The sequence below is a fragment of the Primulina tabacum genome, chromosome 14, assembly GCF_025594145.1.
Source record: "Primulina tabacum isolate GXHZ01 chromosome 14, ASM2559414v2, whole genome shotgun sequence".
NCBI lineage: Eukaryota > Viridiplantae > Streptophyta > Magnoliopsida > Lamiales > Gesneriaceae > Primulina > Primulina tabacum.
In genome coordinates, this window is record NC_134563.1 from 7,441,321 (window position 1) to 7,464,498 (window position 23,178).

General features: G+C 36.1%; 1 protein-coding gene and 1 pseudogene across 1 annotated transcript; one reads left to right on the forward strand and one right to left on the reverse strand.

Annotated features, from left to right (window-relative positions):
* Positions 1 to 1,596: 1,596 nt before the first annotated feature.
* On the forward strand, positions 1,597 to 2,369 carry LOC142523740 (putative 6-phosphogluconolactonase 1; annotated as a pseudogene).
* A 104-nt stretch (positions 2,370 to 2,473) lies between these two features.
* On the reverse strand, positions 2,474 to 3,691 carry LOC142525571 (uncharacterized). Its single transcript, XM_075629884.1, has 2 exons — positions 3,253 to 3,691; positions 2,474 to 2,827 (listed from the first exon to the last, which is right to left on the reverse strand). Exons 1-2 carry the CDS (start codon positions 3,551 to 3,553, stop codon positions 2,610 to 2,612), a joined length of 519 nt encoding a protein of 172 aa, XP_075485999.1. The 5' UTR covers positions 3,554 to 3,691; the 3' UTR covers positions 2,474 to 2,609.
* Between the last annotated feature and the right edge of the window lie 19,487 nt (positions 3,692 to 23,178).

The following is a 23,178-nucleotide window of genomic DNA, read 5'->3' on the forward strand; positions in this document are numbered from 1 at the left end:
GTACTGGCCACATTTCCTTGAGAACTTTTCTCGATACTCGTACACTCTTTCTTGAAGTGCCCTTTACCGCCACATTTAAAGCAGTAAATATTTTTTTCTTACTTCTCGACTTTGATCTACCTCGTCTTTGACTCATACTGGAGTCACGGTCCATAAATCTTCCTCTTATCATCGGTAAAGCCTCTGCTTTCTTCGAAGTTACCAATATTCTTGCACCGACTTTCTTCTCCGAGAACCACAGTTAAGACATCATCGAATTTTAGAAAGCCCATAAGAATGTTTTGGTTATGTTGATGATAAGTTGATCATATGAATATGGTAGACTTTGAAGTAGAAGCTTCGCAAGTTCATTTTCCCCTATTTTATGCCCCATGGAAGTGAGTTGGGCAAATACAGTATTTAGTGTGTTGATATGATCGGTCATCGATGAGGATTCCACCATCCGAATAGTATAAAGACTTCTCTTTAGGAAAATCATGTTATGTAGCGACTTGATCTCGTACATCTTTGTCAGAGTATCCCAGATAATTTTTGCTGTTTTTATCTCAAAGATACTTGACAATACTTCGTCTACTATAGCCAAGTGTAAATTGGCAATAGCATTATCATTCATCTCATTCCACTTTTCATCATACGTAATTTCTAACGGTTTATCTCCAATAGCCGCCAAGCAATTCTACTTTCTTAAAATTGCTTGTATCTTTATTTTCACAGCATAAAATTGCTTCCGTTGAACTTTGTTATCTCGTACCTGCCCGTCATTATGTCTACAAAAATTTAGTAGACTAGACAAAATAATTCTGTCTTAATAAAAAAAATCTAAAAAAATCTTTTCTGATGTGGAAGATCAGTCAAGGCTGCAACCACAGAGCATACGCAGAATTTTAAGAAATTTTAAACCAAAGCATGGGGTAATTTGAGATAATAAATATGAAAATAAAGAATAAATTGGACATCGAGATTTACATGGAAAAACCCCTAAAAATTATTATGGTAAAAACCATGGACAAGATGAAAAAAATTTCACTATAATATTTTGTGGTGCACAACTCACTCACTGCGTTTCCAAATAGAATACACACTCTCTTAATACAGGAGAACAAACACCTCACAAATATTATAAGGCTAAGCACTCAAATGTTATAGGATGAGAGAAAACTCGAAGAAGGGATTATTTCAGAATGAAAGAGGAAGCTCTATTTATAGAGCCCCTTGTCCGTGTGAAGACGCGTTAAAAACACATTATTTCCTTAGTCAATAATGCCAACTTTGCCCATTTAATTCTTTGTCTGTCAATTCAAAGAAGTCTGCACCAACATTCACATTAAATGTTGTCTGCAATTCTTCTACCAGCAGTATTCACCCTTGCTTTATCCGGTGCTTCTGTTGTTACTTTGATGGGCTATGTAAACGCACTCTTCGATTTGATTATTTGATTTTTTTCTATGCTACACTTGGTGAAATTTCTGATGTTCTTAGATTTTGTCGGGCTCGAATAAGAATTTTTATCAAACTCGTTAAGGTATATGAATTTTAAGTTCAATTATGTGGCAACTTTGACATCCATTAACCTGGAGCTGGGCTTCCGGGTGATTCATTGTGCACCCAAGCTTCCTACTTGTAGCACAGAATTTGAGTGTCGATGAACTTCTGGTATTGAGCAGAAAACTCTGTGAAAGCCCATACAAGAGGACAGTTGATCGGGCCAAATGGTATGTAGTTTTCGCTGCTGATAGGACTTGTAAGCAAGTTAGGGATAATCTTCTTGCCAAGGTAAGTTGCAACTTCTACGCGTTAAGAATGTTGCATTCATTCGTTTTTCAGCATTTATTCGTTTTTCAGTATGTCGATCGAGTGAAACATCTCGACTTTGTTCGGTTCATTCCAGGTACACGTCGTCCACAATCATGTGTATTCCATCGACCACTCGGTACCAGTAGAACAGGCAGCTAAGGACTATGAGTTTGTGATCAGACAGCTTTTCAATACTCGAATGATCAGCGTTTCTGAAATCCATGACTGTCCCAAGTTCGAACTGGTCCTCCTCAAAATGGGACCCGATGGGCAGTTAGCATCTCTATTCCCGAATCACTCTCCGCTGAATTTGGAAGAAGAATGGGTGACATATCACAGAGACAATTAATTTCACCTTACCTGTTATAAACTCTGCCTCTGATGTCGCTGTAGTTGTCACGGGTGTGAACAAAGCCGAAGCTGCACGAATGGCAGTTGAAGATACAGATCACGAATCTGCTGATGTGCCCGCGAGGATGGTTTGTCCAGTAAACGGGAAATTGGTGTGGTTTCTTTAAACAGCAGCTGCCTCAAAACTCCAAAGTGTAGAATTTTCCGAGTAGAGTTGAAATTCGCGACCAACTACAAGCAGTACAAACAGATATGTATTCGATAAACATTTATCATATGTTTTGACTGAATATTCACCTCAGTGTAATTTTAGGACACATAAAACATATTGAATCAATGCCTCAAAAGTTAAGAAATATAACTGATAACAAAATCTGCTACATGGTGTTTGATGCTATAGCTTTTGATAAACCTGGAAACTATGAATACAAGAAATAAACTTTTGGAAACTGTTGTCTGCTAACTTAACTCGAAACAGACGCAGCAGCATTCTGTTTCAAAACCTCAGCTTCAGCTTTTGCCATTGGATCAGCTTCTTCTTTCTCGCCTTCTCGTTGCTCGGCCATTTTCTTCCTGTGCAACTCTTCTGCTTCCTTCATTGCCGCCCGCTGCTCCTCTTGAAGGCGCAACATTTCCTGTTCTTGCTGCTGTCTCTCGAACCATGTGTCAGCATCCGCCCAAACTGAGTATTAACCAGTGTAAAAGTGAGAATTTAACTCAATACTAGCTTGAATTTCTAACAAGTCACAAAGACTAAATTCAACTAACAGTAAGTCATGCAAGACAAAAGATTACTTTTGGACTCCGATTTTCCAGTAAAAACTCTCATACGCTCAGGAAGGATTATTCAATTGCCTGGATTGGATGATGAAATCTAGTGTATTTAGTGTTTGCTTGCCGAGTATTTTGAAATAATAACACAGGAGTTCAACCATCATTAGCAAATAGTTTTACAAAACCAGCACACAAATCACAACAGAAACCCTAATTAAAAAATCAGCTGAAAAGCAGATGATTTCGAAATTAAGTAAGCAATAGTCAACCAATTATTCCTAAATTTCTCAAATAAATACATAAAGCAACTAAAAACATAGCGGGAGGTTTTACTGGGTTGAGCTGCCCATCCTTGTTCACCACCCTTGATTTTCTCCGGAAGTGCGTAATTAACAGTTAACACGCGACCGTACAGCTCGGCGCCGTCCATGTTGTCCATGGCTGCTGCGGCGTCTTCTCTCTCCAGAAAGGTAACAAATCCGAAGGAGCGGTGCTTCTGTGTGGCCAGGTCCAGCGGGGTCTTCACATCCTTAATGTCGCCGAATGGTATGAACGCCGCGTGGAGTATGCTCTCGTTCACTTCCTCCGATAAACCGCCCACGTATAACGTGTTCTTCTGCACTCCTTGATTCATTCTTGGCGAAGAAAATAAAGAATTAACGTGTGTCGTGAGTAAACACGGTGGCGCAATTGTCTCCGGCGGTGGCTACAACGTGACCGATGGAGTTCCGCAACAGAGTAAACTAGTATTTATGAATTCCATAGTGCGGGCAAATTTACTAAAATCTCTGCTATATATGTTTTTTAAGCACATAAGTTTCGTTCTGTTTATTATCAGCAAAATATAATTATGAAATTTATAAATTTGTAATTAAAAAATTATTTAACATATTTAAATAAAGATGAACACTATTTTCTTTCACAAATAATACATTTATTGCAAGAGAGATATTTAATTTCTCATAATATTTTATAACATTGTTTTAATATTGTTTGGTTCGATTATTTATTATTATTTTATCTATCGTTTGTTTCAATTTCCACAAAAAGTTAGACTAACAAATTTTAAATTCTTAAAATATTGAAGTTATTTGAAATTTATTATGATTAATATAATTATAATTTGATTAAATAGAACATGGATTTGAGTTGCAATATGAGTTTCGTATGTAACTTATTTAACAATGAACATAAATTTGAATGCAAAAAATTGTGTGAGACGGTCTCACGGGTCGTATTTTGTAACACGCATATTTTGTTTGTGTCATCCATGTAAAAAACTCGTTGCATTTTCGTTCCTTGGAGTGTCAAAGAATTTAGTTTTGTTAATCTCACTAGTAGTTGTTTGTGTATACGATTTACATATTTTTCACTAGTGAATTTTTGTCATGAGGCGTCGCACAAGTATTTGTACTTGTGCATAGTTGAAATCTGGTGTTTATTTATTAAAGTTCAATAGTGTGTTAAAAATTAATTTACGCTGCAGTGTCGTGTGATGGTGTTGACAACACCCGAGTACAACACCAAATTCTGTTATACTCATTATATTTATTTCATGTACCTTTGTTTATAATACACAACCCTTACAATGTGGACTGTGGCTTAGTCAAGACCATAGCATTGGTTCCGCAGTGGTTTTTGAGAAACCGTCACTAAATTAAAATAGCAACCGAATTAATCTTAAATAATTCTGTCGCAATTAACGATGAAATTATTGTCAAAACAGGCGCTAATTAAATTTATGCGACGGTTTTTATAATTCCATCGCTAAAAAAAACGTCCCTATATTGGCCACGGTTTTTGAAAATCGTGGTAATTTGGCTAGGTAAATTTAATTTAGCGACGCTTTTGTTAAAAACTGTCGCTAAATTAGGGACATAACTAAAAAAACCACCGGTAATTTAGCGACGATTTTGACAAAACCGTCACGAAAACTATTTTTAACTACGCTTTTTCTGGCTTGGACTTAGCTCATATCATTTTTACTATCGAGCATAATCCAAATTGAATATCAAGCATCCAATAATATGTGTTGGTTTCCTGGCGACGAAAGCGATTTGAATATGAAGCTAGAGTCATAAATCACCTCAAAATTCTAAGATAAATCCACTATTTATCTTTCTTTGGGCATCCAGTAGTTTAATTTTCTATAATTGATACAATCATGTTTCTTCTAGTTAAAGTAATTTTGTACATAAATTTTTACATTTTAAATCAATCTAATTTAATGATCGGGTTTCCCAATCGAGCTCATACTTTTTCTTTTTTCTCAAAAAAATATATTTTAAATCAGAGAATCATTTCAACTTTATCCAAGATTCAAAATTGTTCGAGTCCATGTAATTTTCATAATTTTCTTCAACAATGAAGTTTAAAATAATATTTTATTTTTCCAAAGTCGTGTATATCTTATTCACTTAATATTTTGAGCAGTTTCTACACTTAGTATTATAGTGCTCATTTTAATCTGATTGGAATATTAACTTGAGGTCCTATTGCAGTTTGAATATTAAATTGAGCTCCTAATGTAGTTTAAATTTTGCATTATTTGTCATATTTGTATAACATTTCATTTACCTCCTTCTAAACCGTTATTTTCGATCTTAACAATTTTTATCTCATGTTTCATCGATATTGTCGACATTGAAATGAACTTCATACAACTTTAAGATAATCATATTCTCATTTCTCAAGCCAAAGTTATTATTGTTCTACGAAATCAATAAAAATAACAAAAAATATTGCAGTTATACAACAACATATATTTTCACATAAATTATTATTATAAAACTTATATATTATACACTTTAAACTATAAAAATATTTTACAAAACATTTAATAAATATACATTTGTATACTGATAAGAAATCTCACTGATCTAGAAGAACTGGACAAGGATTTAGCATCAGGGAGCAATGAAAAACTGCCAAGTCATTTGTGTTAGAGTAGATGCCCTGCAAGCCAACGGTTGGCTAGGGAATTTATTGACTCAAGTGAAATAAACAATCTTTATTTTAATATAATTTAACTTTTAATGGTTTCGTTATACTTTATCAGTATACCCATGCAAACAGCATAGATAAAGTCCTTGATTATGCTTTAATACAAATGAATCGTAATTCGATGTTGAAACCCATTTGTAAACACTGCATATTCTAAATTCGTTCCTAGTCGATTCAGCCGCCTAAAACATGGGTAAAGGCCGCTTGAGCTCGAGACTAGCATCTGTGATGTTGTGTACTGCGTATCTTGGTAAGGGCATAGAGATGTCCAAACATACAGATGGGTAGTCATATGATGATTATATCGAACAACCCTCCCTCGGACTTTCCAAGTGGTTATCATTCATCGAGAGGATAAGTCCGTGGTTATGATTGTACACTATTAGTCCTTACGACCCGGGACAACACTGAGGCTCTATATGCTAGAGCTGTGCTTTGACTCGTTTACCGACTCCAGGAGAGTCATCAGGTGGCGAGGTTGGGTACAGTTACGACATATGTAGGAGCCAGTGCATTGTAGTCGGGGATTCACCTCTCACCTACGGGTGTGGATATCCTATGTGATCTGATGAAATAATAATGCGTGGAATCTCTGGCCAGAGTATGAGATGTACATTGGAGAAGGAGTTCTCCAATGGTACATGCGATGCCACTATTTATATCTATCACATAGTTATCGAATTAATATGCAACCCTCGATGAACCAATGGTTGCAGATTCGATCGGGATATGTGAGATGAAGGGACCGTACTGTACGTTAATCATAATCGACTGGTTCTTACAGGCACTATCAATGATACCTAGGGGATCATGGGGCGATGCTACTAGACGCTCTTACCATGATCCGATGGGTACAATCAGAAATGAGTTCTGACATTCTTAATCAAGGTGTTGATGAAAAGAATGGGGCTAACAAGGGTAAGCCCGAATAAAGGAATATGTCCTGAATCACAAAGAGTTGTGAACCCACACCTAGCTGTATCCCTGAACCATTGAGGGTCACACAAGCACTGGTTACTTGATCCCGTTGAGATAATAAATTCAATGAGTTGAATTTATAAGATATAAGTTTGATATGATCAATCGATAAGCTTATAAATAAAGTTTATAAAAGCTTATAGAAATTTTGAGAGCATGACTGTTAAGACAGTCAAAAGAGTGCACCTGCCTTATTTAGACATTGGTGATCTCGAAATTAAAGTGTGCATCATAATAACAAACAAGTTGAAATTGTCACATCGATGATATTTGATCACCGATCGAGATTATGATGAGATTAATGTAATGAGAGCATGGATCATGGGCTTGTAAGAGTATAAGCACATCATGTTAATTTATTAAAGTTTAAATGAGCTTTAATAATCATATTATATTTTAATTGAGTTAAAATATAGCCCATTAAGTTTTTATTAAATATGGTATTGATTTATGTAAATAATCATGATACCATAATTTAAAAAAAAAATTGCACACAAAGCAAAATAATATTAATGCATGATATTATCAAAATATATGTATTAATATTCGAGATTACATTTAATATGACATGAATTTAGAATCTTTAATTAACTTGATTAAATGGATTAATTAAGTAAAAAAGAAAGATTAGAAATATAATTGGAATATTTTATTATTGTAAATGGCATGCATTCGAGAATCAATATGAGATTCATATTTTTCAATTGGGGCATCCGAAAGTTTGTTGGAGATAATTTATTAGAATCTATAATTAACTTAATTAATTAAGTTAAAAGATGGATTAGAAAATAAATAAAAGATATTATTGTTGGGATGCATTCATTCGATGATCTTCTTGACACACGAGACTTTCGGCTCTTCCCAAGAAAAGTTGCTCTCGAAAATTCTTTCAAAAAGCAAGAAAAATTTGGCTTAGATTATTGAGTCGAATTTTTCGTATTATATCTCTACGCAAAAGTTTTTCTAAATTTCTAGTGCAATTTAGAAGAGGAACAAATATTTCAGTCGTGGACCAGATTAGGAGATCGAAGAATGTTCGTAGGGATTTACAACAAGAGCTACGTCCGCTAATACCGGAGTAGTTGGAGCCAAGTGAATTAACTCACTAAAGGTATAATCCTAACACCCTATGAATGTTTATGATAAAATCATACGAGCTTTACAACAAGAGCTACGTCCGCTAATACCGGAGTAGTTGGAGCCAAGTGAATTAACTCACTAAAGGTATAATCCTAACACCCTATGAATGTTTATGATAAAATCATACGAGCGCCCAAAGAAAAACATATTTTGATTGTCAAAATAAATAAAATTTTTAAAACTTCCGATGCATTTGGGCGTGTAGAAAACCCAGATCCTACAGTGGTATCAGAGCCCAGGTTTTTTCTAAAACATATGGTTTAATATTGAATAATTTGTTTCTAACCACACAAGAAAATTTTTCAGAAAATTGATGCACCATTAAAATATTTTATTTTTCCAGAAAACAAAAAAAAAAGGAAAAATTCGTATCTGCTCGGAACTGTTCCGGGCAGACCAGCGCGCTAAGCGCGCCGCTTGCGCGCACATCGCGGCAGCGGCGTGCGGAGTGTCCGCACGCCATGCGCTGCCCTGCGCAGCGCCGCGCGGCGTGCGTACCGTCCGCACGCCTTGCGCAGCGCCGCGCGGCGTGCGGACCGTCCGCACGCCTTGCGCTGCCCTGCGCAGCGCCGCGCGGCATGCGGACCGTCCGCACGCTGCGCGCGGCGCCGCGCGCGCCTGCGCGTGCCTGCGCGCACAGGACTGCCGCCACTGCCCGAAACGTTCGGGCAGCGGGCGGGCAGCGAGGGCGGCTGCCCGGGATCGTCTCGGGAAGCGTTCTGAATGGCGAGCTTGAATTGTTTGGGCCCAATGTGCAATTTTCTGATTTTTCAAATTTTTGGCAAAATTGATATTTTTGAAAATTGGTTCAATTTTTATTTTGGAAAATTAATTTTTGGAAAATCAATAATTTTCTTGTAAAATAAATAATTAGAATATGATTTTAATAATTTATGGTAAAAATGAGTTTTTACAAGAAATCAATTATTATTGATTTAATTGGAAATTAAATAAAAGAGTTTATTTAATTTATTAAATCTTTTAATAATTGTGGTGGTTAGTGATAAAATTATTAGATATATGATTTATTAATTAATTAAATTGATGTTAATATTTGATATTAAATGCATGAATATTTGATATTAAATGCATGAAGGATGATCGAGAGCCTTGACCAATGTGTTAGGTGTATGTTAGGATATTTTACTGTTTTATTCGTTTTTAATATTTGATATTATTAAAGTGGGCCTAGTTTATGGCCCGTTCCCACCCCATGAGATGTATCCCTTATGTGCCATGGCTATTTAAATGTAATTATTAGAAATAGTAGGAGATCAAGACTAGAAGATGGTGTGCCCGATGAACGAGATGAAGACATGTAAAATATTGGAAGCTCTTGTAATAGTTGCATTTGCATCCCTGCATTCACCTAGGTTTTGGACCTGGATCCATGTTTGGCTCACATGGATCTAATAGTGTTGGCAATCGATCATCCTTGTTTATTGTTGAATGTCATATTATGATATATATGCGATATATAGTAGTATGCATGTATGTATATTATTAGATAATATAGTTGCATGGATCCGGCAAACATACAAACTCGTGGCACGCGATTTTTTAAATTAAAAGGATGAGACAATTTTTTAAAATTAAAATCCCTCATTTTGAATAAGATTCAAAATTTATATCAAACCGGAAAAAGTAAAAATTAAAAGAGTTTAATTTTTCCTTGCCTTCCATCAACCGTGGTTGCATGTTGATCGCTACCCGCGGACAGTGTCTGGCTCATATTATTGGGGAAGCCTGTACGTCGGAAAGCTGTGACTTCCACCGGACATATGATGTGAATTGAGTGGAACTCCCATGACTTCGGCTCATATTATTGGGGGAACTCATGGCGACCGTCTACTACAATTCAACATTGATGGGTCGGTTTGACACGCGAAAATAAATGGCGTCATATTATTGGGTCCTTATTAAACGTGAGGCAAAACACGCGGAGGTTGCATAGGGATGCAATTGGATTCTACCTTTTAGAAATTATAATTGACTGATATTATTTGGGATTATAATTGGCTAATTGGACTCTACGTGCCCACTAAGAAAATACGATTTCCCTTTTTCATCAGAGGGTGGTGAAAATGTCAAAATAGTGGGAGGAAAATTTATAAAATGAAATCCATATTTTATATCTTAAAATTATTTTAAAATAATCAGCAACCATTATTCTGTTTCCATATCAATATATTTTCGATTTCGTCACGTAATCCATTTTTATTATCAACAAGCTAATCGAATCTAATTTTCAAGACTGGTTGGGAAACTTGTTCTGAATTCGGAGAAAATGACATACACACTATTGTCAGTCCTGCTGAACTGACAAAGCATGCAAGATGGTAAGACCATAGTATACATGCTAAAGTGTAACATGCTCGCTTCTATGTCAAATGAACTGTAGGGACAGTTTGAGCAAATTTTGAATGCTGCTGACATTCGAATGCACGTGCAAGAGTTGCATGGTGCATGAAACTATGCACACCACTTTCAAGGAGCTCATGACTACACACATGCAAGACAGGGCTTTGGCCCATGAGCGTGGTGTACGTATGACTGCGCTTATTGAGAATGTGGTGGGTCTGGAATATGTGATTCCTAATAAGTTACTAGATAACATCAATTTGTTGTCTTTCTCTTCCTCATTTGACGGGGTTATGGTGAACTTCAATTTGAATAAGATAGATGATAGCCTTGAAGAGCTAGTCAATACGCTTATGACTTATGAGATCACCATGAAATAAGAAAATCGTTGTTTTTATAATGGGCCTCTCGTCGGACGAAAAATGGCCCACAAGGTAAGGGAAAGAAATGTTCTGCCCCTCACAAGAAAAATAATCCCAATAAGAGGCAAACTCTGAAAGACACTTAAAAGGCCTACAAAGCCCGCTAAGTTAGAACATATTTATTTCACTGCATGAAGTCCGGACATAAGAAATTATATGTGCCAGAAGTGTTCTGAAAATGATGAGTGAATGTCCAAGTAAACATGATTTCAACAACAAACAAAATAAAGTTAGATGATCCAAATCCCACACAAATATGGCACGCTAGACTATGTCACATTTCCAAAGAAGGATGCACAAACTAGTGGGAGAAGGCATGTTTGACTTGTCAAACATAAATTCTCTACCTGCTTGTGAGTCCTGTCTAAAAGAAAAAACGACTAAGACTCCATTCGATGGAAACGTGGAACGTGCGCATGGTCTATTGGATTTAAACCACACAGACATTTGTGGCCCGCTAAGTGTTAGCACAGAATATGCGCAATCCTACTTCATTACCTTTACTGATGACAGTTCGAGGTATGGGTATGTTTACGAAACACAAATCTGAAGCATTTGAAAGGTTCAAAGAATTCAGATCTGAAGTAGGAAAACATCTAGAAAGGAGTATTAAGACACTTCGATCTGATCGAGATGGAGAATACTTGAGTGCTGAATTTTTGGGTTATCTAAAAGAGAATGAGATTATCTCACAGTGGACTCCACCAACAACACCACAATTGAATGGTGTTTCTGAACATCATAAGCGAACCTTGTTGGACATGGTTCGATCTATGATGGGATTCACTGAATTGCCTACATCAGTTTTGGGGTTTTGCGCTTGAAACTGCGGCAATATTGTTGAATAATATCCATACTAAAGCAGTTGATAAAGCATCTTATGAGATATGGATGAGAAAAACTCTCAAATATTCTTACGAGAGAATATGAGATGTCCTGCTTACATGAAGTAGACAGTGAGAGACAAATTGGATAGTAGATCCACTTTGTACTACTTTGTAGGATATCCAAAGAATTCTGTTGGATATCATTTCTATCCTCCCAATGAAGCAAAAGTGTTTGTTTCAAGAAATGCCACCTTTTTTGGAAAAGGAATTTCTATTGGATAGAAAAGGCAAGATGATAGAACTTGAAGAAATTCAAGATACTACCTCAACTATAGAAGTTGAATCCATTTCCCAACAACCAGTAGTTGAAGTACAAGCTCCTAGAAGGTCTGATAGGATTATTAGACCACCTGCAAGATATACGCTTCTTCATGAACAAAGCCACGATGAGTATTGTGTTGGATGTGATCCAATGAACTTTGAAGAAGTAATATCTGATACTGATTCAACCAAATGGCTTGAAGCCATGCAGTCAGAAATGGACTCTATGTATTCAAACCAAGTCTGGACATTAGTGGATCAACCTGAGGGAATCGTTCCCATAGGGTGCAAATGGATCTACAAAAGAAAGCTTGGGGCGAATGGGAAGGTAGTGACCTTCAAAGCAAGGCTGGTTGCAAAAGATTATATTCAAAGGCAAGGAGTTGACTATGAGGAAACTTTTTCACCAGTTGCTATGTTTAAGTCCATTAGAATACTACTAGCCATAGCATCATGGTATGACTATGAGATATGGCAAATGGATGTAAAGACTGCAATAATCAATGAAGATATCAAAGAAGAAATTTATATGTCTCAACCTGAGGGATACACATCAGTAGGAAGTGAGCATAAGGTATGCAAACTTCAGAGATCAATATATGGTCTCAAGCAGGCGTCAAGGAGTTGGAACCTCAGATTTGATAACACTATCAAAGAGTTTGGTTTTGCTAAGAATCCTGAGGAACCATGTGTGTACAAGAAAGTTAGTAGGAGTGCAATGACATTCCTGGTACTTTATGTTGATGATATCCTGCTCATTGAGAATGATGTATGATTATTGCAATCAACTAAAGTATGATTAGCAAGTAAATTCTCCATGAAAGACATGGGTGAAGCATCCTATGTATTGGTAATACAAATCTATAGAGATAGATCAAAAAGGATATTGGGGCTCACCCAAGCCACCTATATCGATATCATTATAAAAAGATTCTCTATTGAAGAGTTCAAGAGAGGATACTTACCAATGTGTCATGGTATTACTCTATCTAAGGCAATGTGTCCCAAAACTGATGAAGAGATAGAGATGATGACACGAATTCCATATGCGTCAGCCATTGGTAGTATCATGTATGGTGTGATATAGACACGTCCTGATGTTGCTTACGCTCTGAGTATTACAAGCAGATATCAGGAAAACCTTGGTCCAATGTATTGGAAGGCCGTGAAAGATATTCTTAAGTACTTGAGAAGGACTAAGAACTTGTTCATGGTCTATGGGGTGGAGAATTGAAATTGGAAGGCTACACTGATTCTAGCTTCCAATGTGACATAGATGATTCGAAATCGACCTCTGGCTTTGTATTCATGTTTAATGGTGTGGCTGTCTCTTGGAAAAGTTTCAAGCAAGACACCGTTGCGGATTCCACTACTGAAGCTAAATACATTGTTGCATCTGATGCAGCCAAAGAGATAGTTTGGATGAGGAATTTTGTCCAAGAGTTGGGCGTTATTCCTAATGGAGTTGATCCAGTCCCGTTGTACTGGGACAACACTAGTGCCGTTGCGCAAGCAAAGGAACCAAGGTCTCATCAGCGATCCAAACAAGTACCTGAGGAAGTTCCACATCATACGGGAGATTGTGGGAAGAGGAGACATATCAGTCGAAAGAGTCCTTTCTGCAGATAATGTTGCTGATCCACTTACAAAACCCTCGCCAGAACCATTGTTTGAAAAGCATTGCGAAGCAATGGGATTAAGGGTAGTTGGCTCTAGGGCAAGTGTGAGATTGTTAGAGTAGATGCCCTGCAAGCCAACGGTTGGCTAGGGAATTTATTGACTCAAGTGAAATAAACAATCTTTATTTTAATATAATTTAACTTATAATGGTTTCGTTATACTTTATCAGTATACCCATGCAAACAGCATAGATAAAGTCCTTGATTATGCTTTAATACAAATGAATCGTAATTCGATGTTGAAACTCATTTGTAAACACTGCATATTCTAAATTCGTTCCTAGTCGATTCAGCCGTCTAAAACATGGGTAAAGGCCGCTTGAGCTCGAGACTAGCATCTGTGATGTTGTGTACTGCGTTTCTTGGTAAGGGCATAGAGATGTCCAAACATACAGATGGGTAGTCATATGATGATTATACCGAACAACCCTCCCTCGGACTTTCCAAGTGGTTATCATTCATCGAGAGGATAAGTCCGTGGTTATGATTGTACACCATTAGTTCCTTACGACCCGGGACAACACTGAGGCTCTATATGCTAGAGCTGTGCTTTGACTCGTTTACCGACTCCAGGAGAGTCATCAGGTGGCGAGGTTGGGTACAGTTGCGACACATCTAGGAGCCAGTGCATTGTAGTCGGGGATTCACCGCTCACCTACGGGTGTGGATATCCTATGTGATCTGATGAAATAATAGTGCGTGGAATCTCTGGCCAGAGTATGAGATGTACATTGAAGAAGGAGTTCTCTAATGGTACATGCTATGCCACTATTTATATCTCCAATGGTGCATGCGATGCCACTATTTATATGTATCACATAGTTATCGAATTAATATGCAACCCTCGATGAACCAATGGTTGCAGATTCGATTGGGATATATAAGATGAAGGGACCGTACTGTACGTTAATCATAATCGACTGGTTCTTGCAGGCACTATCAGTGATACCTAGGGGATCATGGGGCGATGCTACTAGACGCTTTTACCATGATCCGATGGGTACAATCAGAAATGAGTTCTGACATTCTTAATCAAGGTGTTGATGAAAAGAATGGGGCTAACAAGGGTAAGCCCGAATAAAGGAATATGTCCTGAATCACAAAGAGTTGTGAACCCACGGCTAGTTGTATCCCTGAATCATTGAGGGTCGCACAAGCACTGGTTTACTTCATCCCGTTGAGATAACTAAGTTCAATGAGTTGAATTTATAAGAAATAAGTTTGATATGATCAATCGATAAGCTTATAAATATAGTTTATAAAAGCTTATAGAAATTTTGAGAGCATGACTGTTAAGACAGTCAAAAGAGTGCACCTGCCTTATTTAGACATTGGTGATCTCGAAATTAAAGTGTGCATCATAATAACAAACAAGTTGAAATTGTCACATCGATGATATTTGATCACCGATCGAGATTATGATGAGATTAATGTAATGGGAGCATGGATCATGGGCTTGTAAGAGTATAAGCACATCATGTTAATTTATTAAAGTTTAAATGAGCTTTAATAATCATATTATATTTTAATTGAGTTAAAATATAGCCCATTAAGTTTTTATTAAATATGGTATTGATTTATGGAAATAATCATGATACCATAATTTTACAAAAAAAATTGCACACAAAGCAAAATAATATTAATGCATGATATTATCAAAATATATGTATTAATATTCGAGATTAAATTTAATATGGCATGGATTTAGAATCTTTAGTTAACTTGATTAATTGGATTAATTAAATAAAAAAAAGATTAGAAATATAATTGGAATATTTTATTATTGTAAATGGCATGCATTCGAGAATCAATGAGATTCATATTTTTCAGTTGGGGCATCCGAAAGTTTGTTGGAGATAATTTATTAGAATCTATAATTAACTTAATTAATTAAGTTAAAAGATGGATTAGAAAATAAATAAAAGATATTATTGATGGGATGCATTCATTCGATGATCTTCTTGATTCACGAGACTTTCGGCTCTTCCCAAGAAAAGTTGCTCTCGAAAATTCCTTCAAAAAGCAAGAAAAATTTGGCCTAGATTATTGAGTCGAATTTTTCGTGTTATATCTCTACGCAAAAGTTATATCGGAGTAGTTGGAGCCAAGTGAATTAATTCACTAAAGGTATAATCCTAACACCCTATGAATGTTTATGATAAAATCATACGAGCGCCCAAAGCAAAACATATTTTGATTGTCAACATAAATAAAATTTTTAAAACTTCCGCTGCGTTTGGGCGTGTAAAAAACCCAGATCCTACAATTTGCTCATTAGCTCCGGTGTCAAGTATCAAGTCTTGCTCACGATGAACAGAAAGAGCACTTGTCGTATTAGCAAGATCATCATCTGGTGCTTTCAAAGTACTGTTTCCTAAAAACTTCGATATTTCTGCATACTGATCAGGGGTGAAAATCTGGTTAGCAGAGCTCTTTGATTGAAGCACTCCACCATGTCCTCAATCAGTATGCACATCCACTTGCCCTTTTTTTTACTTTATTAAAGTCTTTGGATGGCTTCTTTGGGTCATTTTTCTGCTGTTGTTTGTTCAATCGATGCCCAGAAAGACCATAAAGCCTATAGCAATAAATTTTAGTATGACCTTTCCATTTATAGTGGTCACACCTAAGAACTTCATTCTTTGATTCTGTTCTCTGCAAAATAAAAACAGCAGCAAGATGTATCTCAACAACAGCCAAGGATCTGTGAGATTCATCTTGATAGATCAATGAGAAAGCGAATCCAACCTTAGGCAAATGATTCATTATTAGTTTTGGCTCCTTGCATTCATGAAGCTATCGATTAGACTCATTAAAAACTGAATTAACTTCAATGCAAACTCATCCCTTAAGTGCATAAGTCTACAATTATATGAAGAGATCATGCTATTCCCTTGGTTCAATCTGCTAATTTCTCTATGAATCGCTAATATCCTGGATCCATTAAATTTGTCAAATTGATCTTCCAAATCCGACTATACAACCGCAACATCAGTTGAATACACTGTTCCCCCAAAGTGCATGTCTACAATCAGTTGAATACATTATTCCCCCAAAGTGCACAAGTTTACAAGGGGAAGAGTGACCTTTGAAATATTCGAGTTATTTGAATAACTAGCCATATCTGAAACACAAATCACGTAACGAATATTGAGAAAACTCAATATGTTTTACTTAACAATGAAGGTATATATTCAAAATATTGATTATGGATGAACATATATATACAAAAATTGTATATTTAGAAAATTGAATATTTATAAAACACAATTTTGTATGACTCAAAAAATACAGAAGTCATGTTTATTCAAAAGGGAACCGTACACCAAATTTTTTCATTCAGAAACATACAACACATTGTTCAGAGTTAATTTTTTTTCATATGTCATATTTAGAATTCAAAAAACTCAATATGTTTTAATTAACAATGAAGGTATATACTCAAAATATTGATTATGGATGAACATATATATACAAAAATTGTATATTTTGAAAATTGAATATTTATAAAACACAATTTTGTATGACTCAAAAAATACGGAAGTCGTGTTTATTCAAAAGGGAACCGTACACCAAATTTTTTCAATTCAGAAACATACAACACATTGTTCAGAGTTAATTTTTTTTCATAAGTCAAATTTAGAATCACCTTTCCTTGATATTAGATGTAGCAAATTTATCACGTACACATTTTCACAATTCTCGAATTCATCAAGATTCGCAAGCATCTCTTTATCTAATTACACATAGCGAGTGACATCAGTATCAATCCACCACTCACATGTGTTTGAACCCACCAAATTCATTTAAGAAATATCAGCACACAAATTCATGTTAGAAACATTACACCATAATTATCTCTCTTTTTTTCTTCAGTTTTTTGTACGTAGAAGCCCCGTGACCCGAACCGTCACAGCTGAATCATTTCCGTAGAATTTTTTCTTGAATCATTTTTGCTGGTCCCAACTTGGCACCGATACCTTCCGACCCAGTCAATTTCTTGACTTTCGAGCTATGTCCATGCTCGATGATGTTGGCTTTAACCACAGAAGTGTTGATAAACATTCTCTCATATACCTTGTTTTCTTCAACACGAACCATAACAACCATTTATTCCACATTCATCTCCCATTTTGTCGTCCAAGAATTGGCCAGCGATAAATTTCTTGGCTCCGACATCCTCGATTTTATATTTCTGATCCAGAGATTCCCACAATTCTCGAGCCGTTTTCTTTTCAATACTCATTATATAGTGAATCAGTCAGACCATTCAATATATAATTTCTACACCAAAAATCTGAATGTTGGCATGCATAAAAAACAATGACCGTCTGAACATCTCTTTATGCCTCAACAGGTTTGGGAGCATCTTTGGTCAGGAACCTTGCCAGATTCAATGTAGTAAGGTCGAAGAGCATCTTCTGTCGCCATCTCTTGAAATTTGACCTATCGAATTTCTCTGATTTTCATCATAGTTCACTGGAATCATAGCAGCAGGATACATAACTTTAGGTGTTGACATCTAAGTAATGTGAAGAGTGACCTTTGACACATTCGAGTTATTTGAATAACTAGCCACACAAATCACGTAATTAATATTTCGAAAACCGAATATGTTTAAGTTTGTTTAATGGAATGGATGTATATACTGGAAATATTGATCATGGATGAAATGATATTATAAATTACATTACATTGAATAATAGAATAAATTAAGCTTCATAAGATATTAGAACCAATACACATTGATCATGTAGATATAGAGTTAAAAGAAAATAAAATCAAATTAAGGCCATGACTATGTACAATTTCCTTAAAACATATTCGTCCTTTCCTTTGTTGTTTGAAGTTCACTATTAACGATTGTTTCTCTGGATACAACGGTGATACCTGCAACAACTTAGCACAAAGTCTGATACAGTTGTACATGAACTTGATCGCGATTTAGAAAGATATAGCAGTGAGAGAAGTCAAGAGAAAAAATGAACAACAGAATGTGAAGAATAGTTGTTTGAAATGAGAAGGTTTGTACATATAAAGGTAAATGATTGACCCTTCAAAATACCAAAGGTAATTGACCTTTCGAAACACCAAAAGTTATTGGCCATTTGGAAAACCAAAAGTCTGTGAAACCCACTTTATATATATACATCTCAATTAATCAAAATAATATGATCCAAAGCTCATTACATGAGCTATTTAATTTTTCATTCACTATAAAACTAATATAAAACATATTTTGTAAGGATCGTGTATCATATTATCGTAAATCATATTTTGATTATCGATAATTCATGAGATTATCATGTTGTTAGAGAAAATATGTTTTTTTAATGAATGATTGTAGTAATATTTGATTTGTGTTTCACAAATATGCTAAACCGCAATAGATAAGTGACACATGTTCCATTTTCAGCATAATTATATGAGTATTAATCCAAATGAAATAAAACCAATTTCATTAAAAATCTAATACATAATACTACAATATTCATGTTTTGAGTTTTGTCCAAATCCATTTAAAAATAGGGGCAAAATCATCTTGAAGTATATCGTGTTCTTTGAAGTTTCTGCACTAACACATTTTGGGAGAATAAGCGTAACTTTTGTGTATGATATCCAAATTGAGTGAGGTTGGTGGCAAATGAAATTCTAGACATAGATGTACAACTTTCATGTTGACCACTTTCGCTAATTCGACACCTAGCATTCCAGACAGAACATGTGCCACTTCATTTCTGCCCCAGCGCGACATTATAATGTTGTTTGGACAAAGGGCAGCGCTCTAGGGCGCGATTTCTTTACCACCCCAGCGCGGAACAGTAAAATTGTTCCAGGCAGAACTCGGCGCGCTAGGACGCAAGTTATTGACCGCCCTAGCGTGGATGCCTCATGTAATGCCCGAGATTTTATCCTTTGTAATCCGAGATTATTAATTGATAAATTGATGTGATTATAGAAAGACAAATCCGAGACAAGAAATTGGAAAGCATGGATATTGTGTAGTGAAGTCCAGCAGACCTCGCGCACATGCGCGGAGATGAGGCGCGCATATGCGCAAGAAGCTAGTGCCGAGAGCATGTGAATTGCCCGAGTGTCGAGACAGTAGGTCTCGCGCATATGCGCGAGAAGAGGCACGCATATGCGCGAGCAAGATCTATGTACAAGTGCAGAGACAGTAGGTCTCGTGCATATGCGCAAGACGAGGCGTGCATATGCGTGAGATAATGAATTCATGATTGCCAAGACAGAGAGTCTCGCGCATATGCGCCGGTGATGGACGCGCATATGCGCGGGACGTGCAGTATGAAGATTGAGCCACATGTCTTTGCCATGCATTTAAAGGATATAAACAAGTTCATTTCCTTCAGAATTCTCAGCCAAGAACGAGACCTTCCATGGTTAGCTGCTCAAGGTTCTTCACATCTTAGAATTGTGATTTTGTGAGATCCGGCCGTCCAATTTTCGATCCAAGTTGAGTTCTGTGCTTCTCTTGTCAAGAGCTTCACGAGGATGTGAGTTTATTTACTTTTCAGCATGGTTCAAAAATATGGTATTGAAGAAATCATGATATGATTGTTATCATGTGTTCTTGAGATTATGATAAGCCTGTAATCGAAATCGGAATGAAGAACGGACACCGTATGGAATTGTTATCATTTTCCAGATTTGATTTGATTGAGATTTTGCAGAATTTGAGAATATCAACTTGTGTTTGTTATGATTATGAGTTGTTGAGATTGGTATCTATTGATATTGTATTGTCGGTATCTCGAGATTGTGCCGTTATGCCGTCGAAAGTTGATTAGATTGATATGTCTTACTTTGAGTTGTATGTGATATAGTACTTCTCAAATGTCATTCCATATTGGTATTGAAGACTTCGAAGACTAAACAAAGCCAGATTGATATTTGATTTCGTTGACCAGAACTACGAAAATAAAGGTATAAATCAATGTTAAACCGGGAAGATACAACTCGAGTAAGAGATAGCTTGAGTTTTCCAAAACCACATACTTTATTGTAATTGCTTTGATGTTTACAATTATTGAGATTGATATGCTTAGTTTATTGATTTATAGCAAAGCATGAGTATGAGTCTTTGGCAGAGGTGCCAGATCACTGGACATTTGGTGTATATCGATGTGCTAAGGAGTAGATCGAATCCTATTGTAGAGATTCGATATAGAGAGCCAATGTCTGGGAATAAGAACGTACCACCATCTAGCTGGGAAGAGTAGGTGGGAGACTTGTTACGTTCTTATTCAACCGGGATCCCTAGATAAGAGTCGAGTCAAGATTAAGAATTTAAGAGTTTGATTTAAAGCTTGATATAGCTTTATGTTTTAGTAGATTATGATACATGTTGTTTACAAATGTTAAATGCTTCTGTATATGTTTGTATGAAATGCATATATACATTGTTTATACTGGGAATTATATTTCTCACCGAAGTTATCCGGCTGTTGTTGTGTTTGTATGTGTGCATGACAACAGGTAGGAAAGGATCAGGGTCGAGATGAGGATGAACGATCGAGATTAGAGTGGAGATTCGGGCTTAGAAGTAGATTTGGCTTTCAACACTTGATATGTAGTTGTTGAACCCTAGTTTGTTATGACTTTCTTTTGTACAAGACTTGTACTTTTGATCATGTTGTAGATATTAAACTTGATCTTGTAATTTGAATGAGATGGGACCTAACTTGTTGGAGAACTTTGTACACTTGTCTATAAAGTGTTCAACATTAAAAAAAAAAAATTGCGACCCAGTTTATGTAATTAATCCATTTAATCCCAAAGATGATTGAAAAGAATGAGTTAGCGTCCGAGTCCTCACACCTCAGATGCAAGTTGATAAGAATTAGTTTGCTGATAACATTCTTTCATTTCCTTTGGAGGCTTCGAGAGAGAAACGAGGAAATCAAGTTCTAGCGCACGAATTCACTTCGAAACATTGTCAGAACGTGAAAAAAAATATATATTCGGAATCCTCGTATCGTGAGCGTTCTTTTGAGGTAACTTTCTTTTGGTTTCTGCACTGTTATTTATTGAATAAATATCATGTATTTCAATTTGATTTCAATATATACGATAGAATAACCGACAAGAAACTACTTTTCAAATTCGGAATTGAATTATGTTTTGATTTCGATTTGATATTAATTTTCAAAGTTTCAATATATTTTTGGGACTTAAATTGTTGATTTTCATTGAATTTATTGAATGAAATGAAGATGTTGATTATGTAGATAGCATTTCTGTACAGAAATCTTAAAACTACATTGACTAGAGACGAAGAATTGATGTATGTTGCGACCGAGGAACATGCGACCGAGGAACATACGATAGTATCTGTGTCATATGATATATGTTTGATTGATTTGACTGAGAATATGTGCCTATATGCCTTACTTGTTTAGTTGATGTGGCATACATGATTTTCATGATTTGATATCAATGTATAAAATACATATTTTTGATGGATCAGTTCGGGCACCTACGAGGGTGCTTCAAATACAATATTATCAATGAGCTACAATAGCTTTTGTCCTAATAATGTATACGCCGATAAATTAGATCGAGTTTGATTTGAAATCAAGCGGAAAACACTCGAAGTAATCCTTCGTTAATAAAAATTGAAAGATTTTTAAAGGATTTTTAGCTTGTGTAAACTGATCGACTGAAATACGGGAAATCAGTTGTGGCTTCTATTAGTTCAGCCATGAACTTAACTGAACTGATATCAGCTGAACTGATCAAATCAGTTTAAAACACAGTTAATTAGTTAATACACAAGATATGTTTATTGATGTTCGGAGACTATAATTGCTCATATGTCATCCCTTATACCACATCAGGTAGGATCCACTAGAAGACTTTGATTTATACAACACCTTGTACAAACCCACCCAGCTTAGGACTTTCCTGCTACCTAACTGAACTCCTAGTCTAGACTGAAGCCATCACCTTCTGGACAACACTTGTTTAATGTCTGTCTGTCAAAAACTACATACACAAGTTTTATGTCATTGTTCAAGACAGAATTGAGTGGAGGTGTGTATGTGTGTGTGAGAACTGATCTCTGAAAACAACCCGAAAGATGTTCTCACACACTGAGGGAAATAGGCTTCTACACTAAGCTGATATGTCTCGAAGTGTTCCTTCGATTGGGCTGAATGCTTCTTGTAAGCTGATAAGCAATAAGTGTCCCCTTTCTTTTCTCTCTTGTTTTTCACCTCTCGTTATATATTTGTTGATGGTCTTGGTCTATATTTATAGCAGTACTGTAACCGTACATCAAGACTAATCACATGTGATCGTTGCAGCTTGAATGTGTTCCTTGAAATTTGTGTCTCGACTTTTCCGACAGCCATTCGGAACATTTTGTCTTTAAGCTTTGCTGCAACGTCCATTATTGTAATTTTGATAGTACAGATGCTTTAGTACCTTTGTGCACAGTTGGATCCAATTGAATAAGCTTGTCGAGTTCTACAACTGATTGGTTCTACCTGATGTTCTGAACTGGTT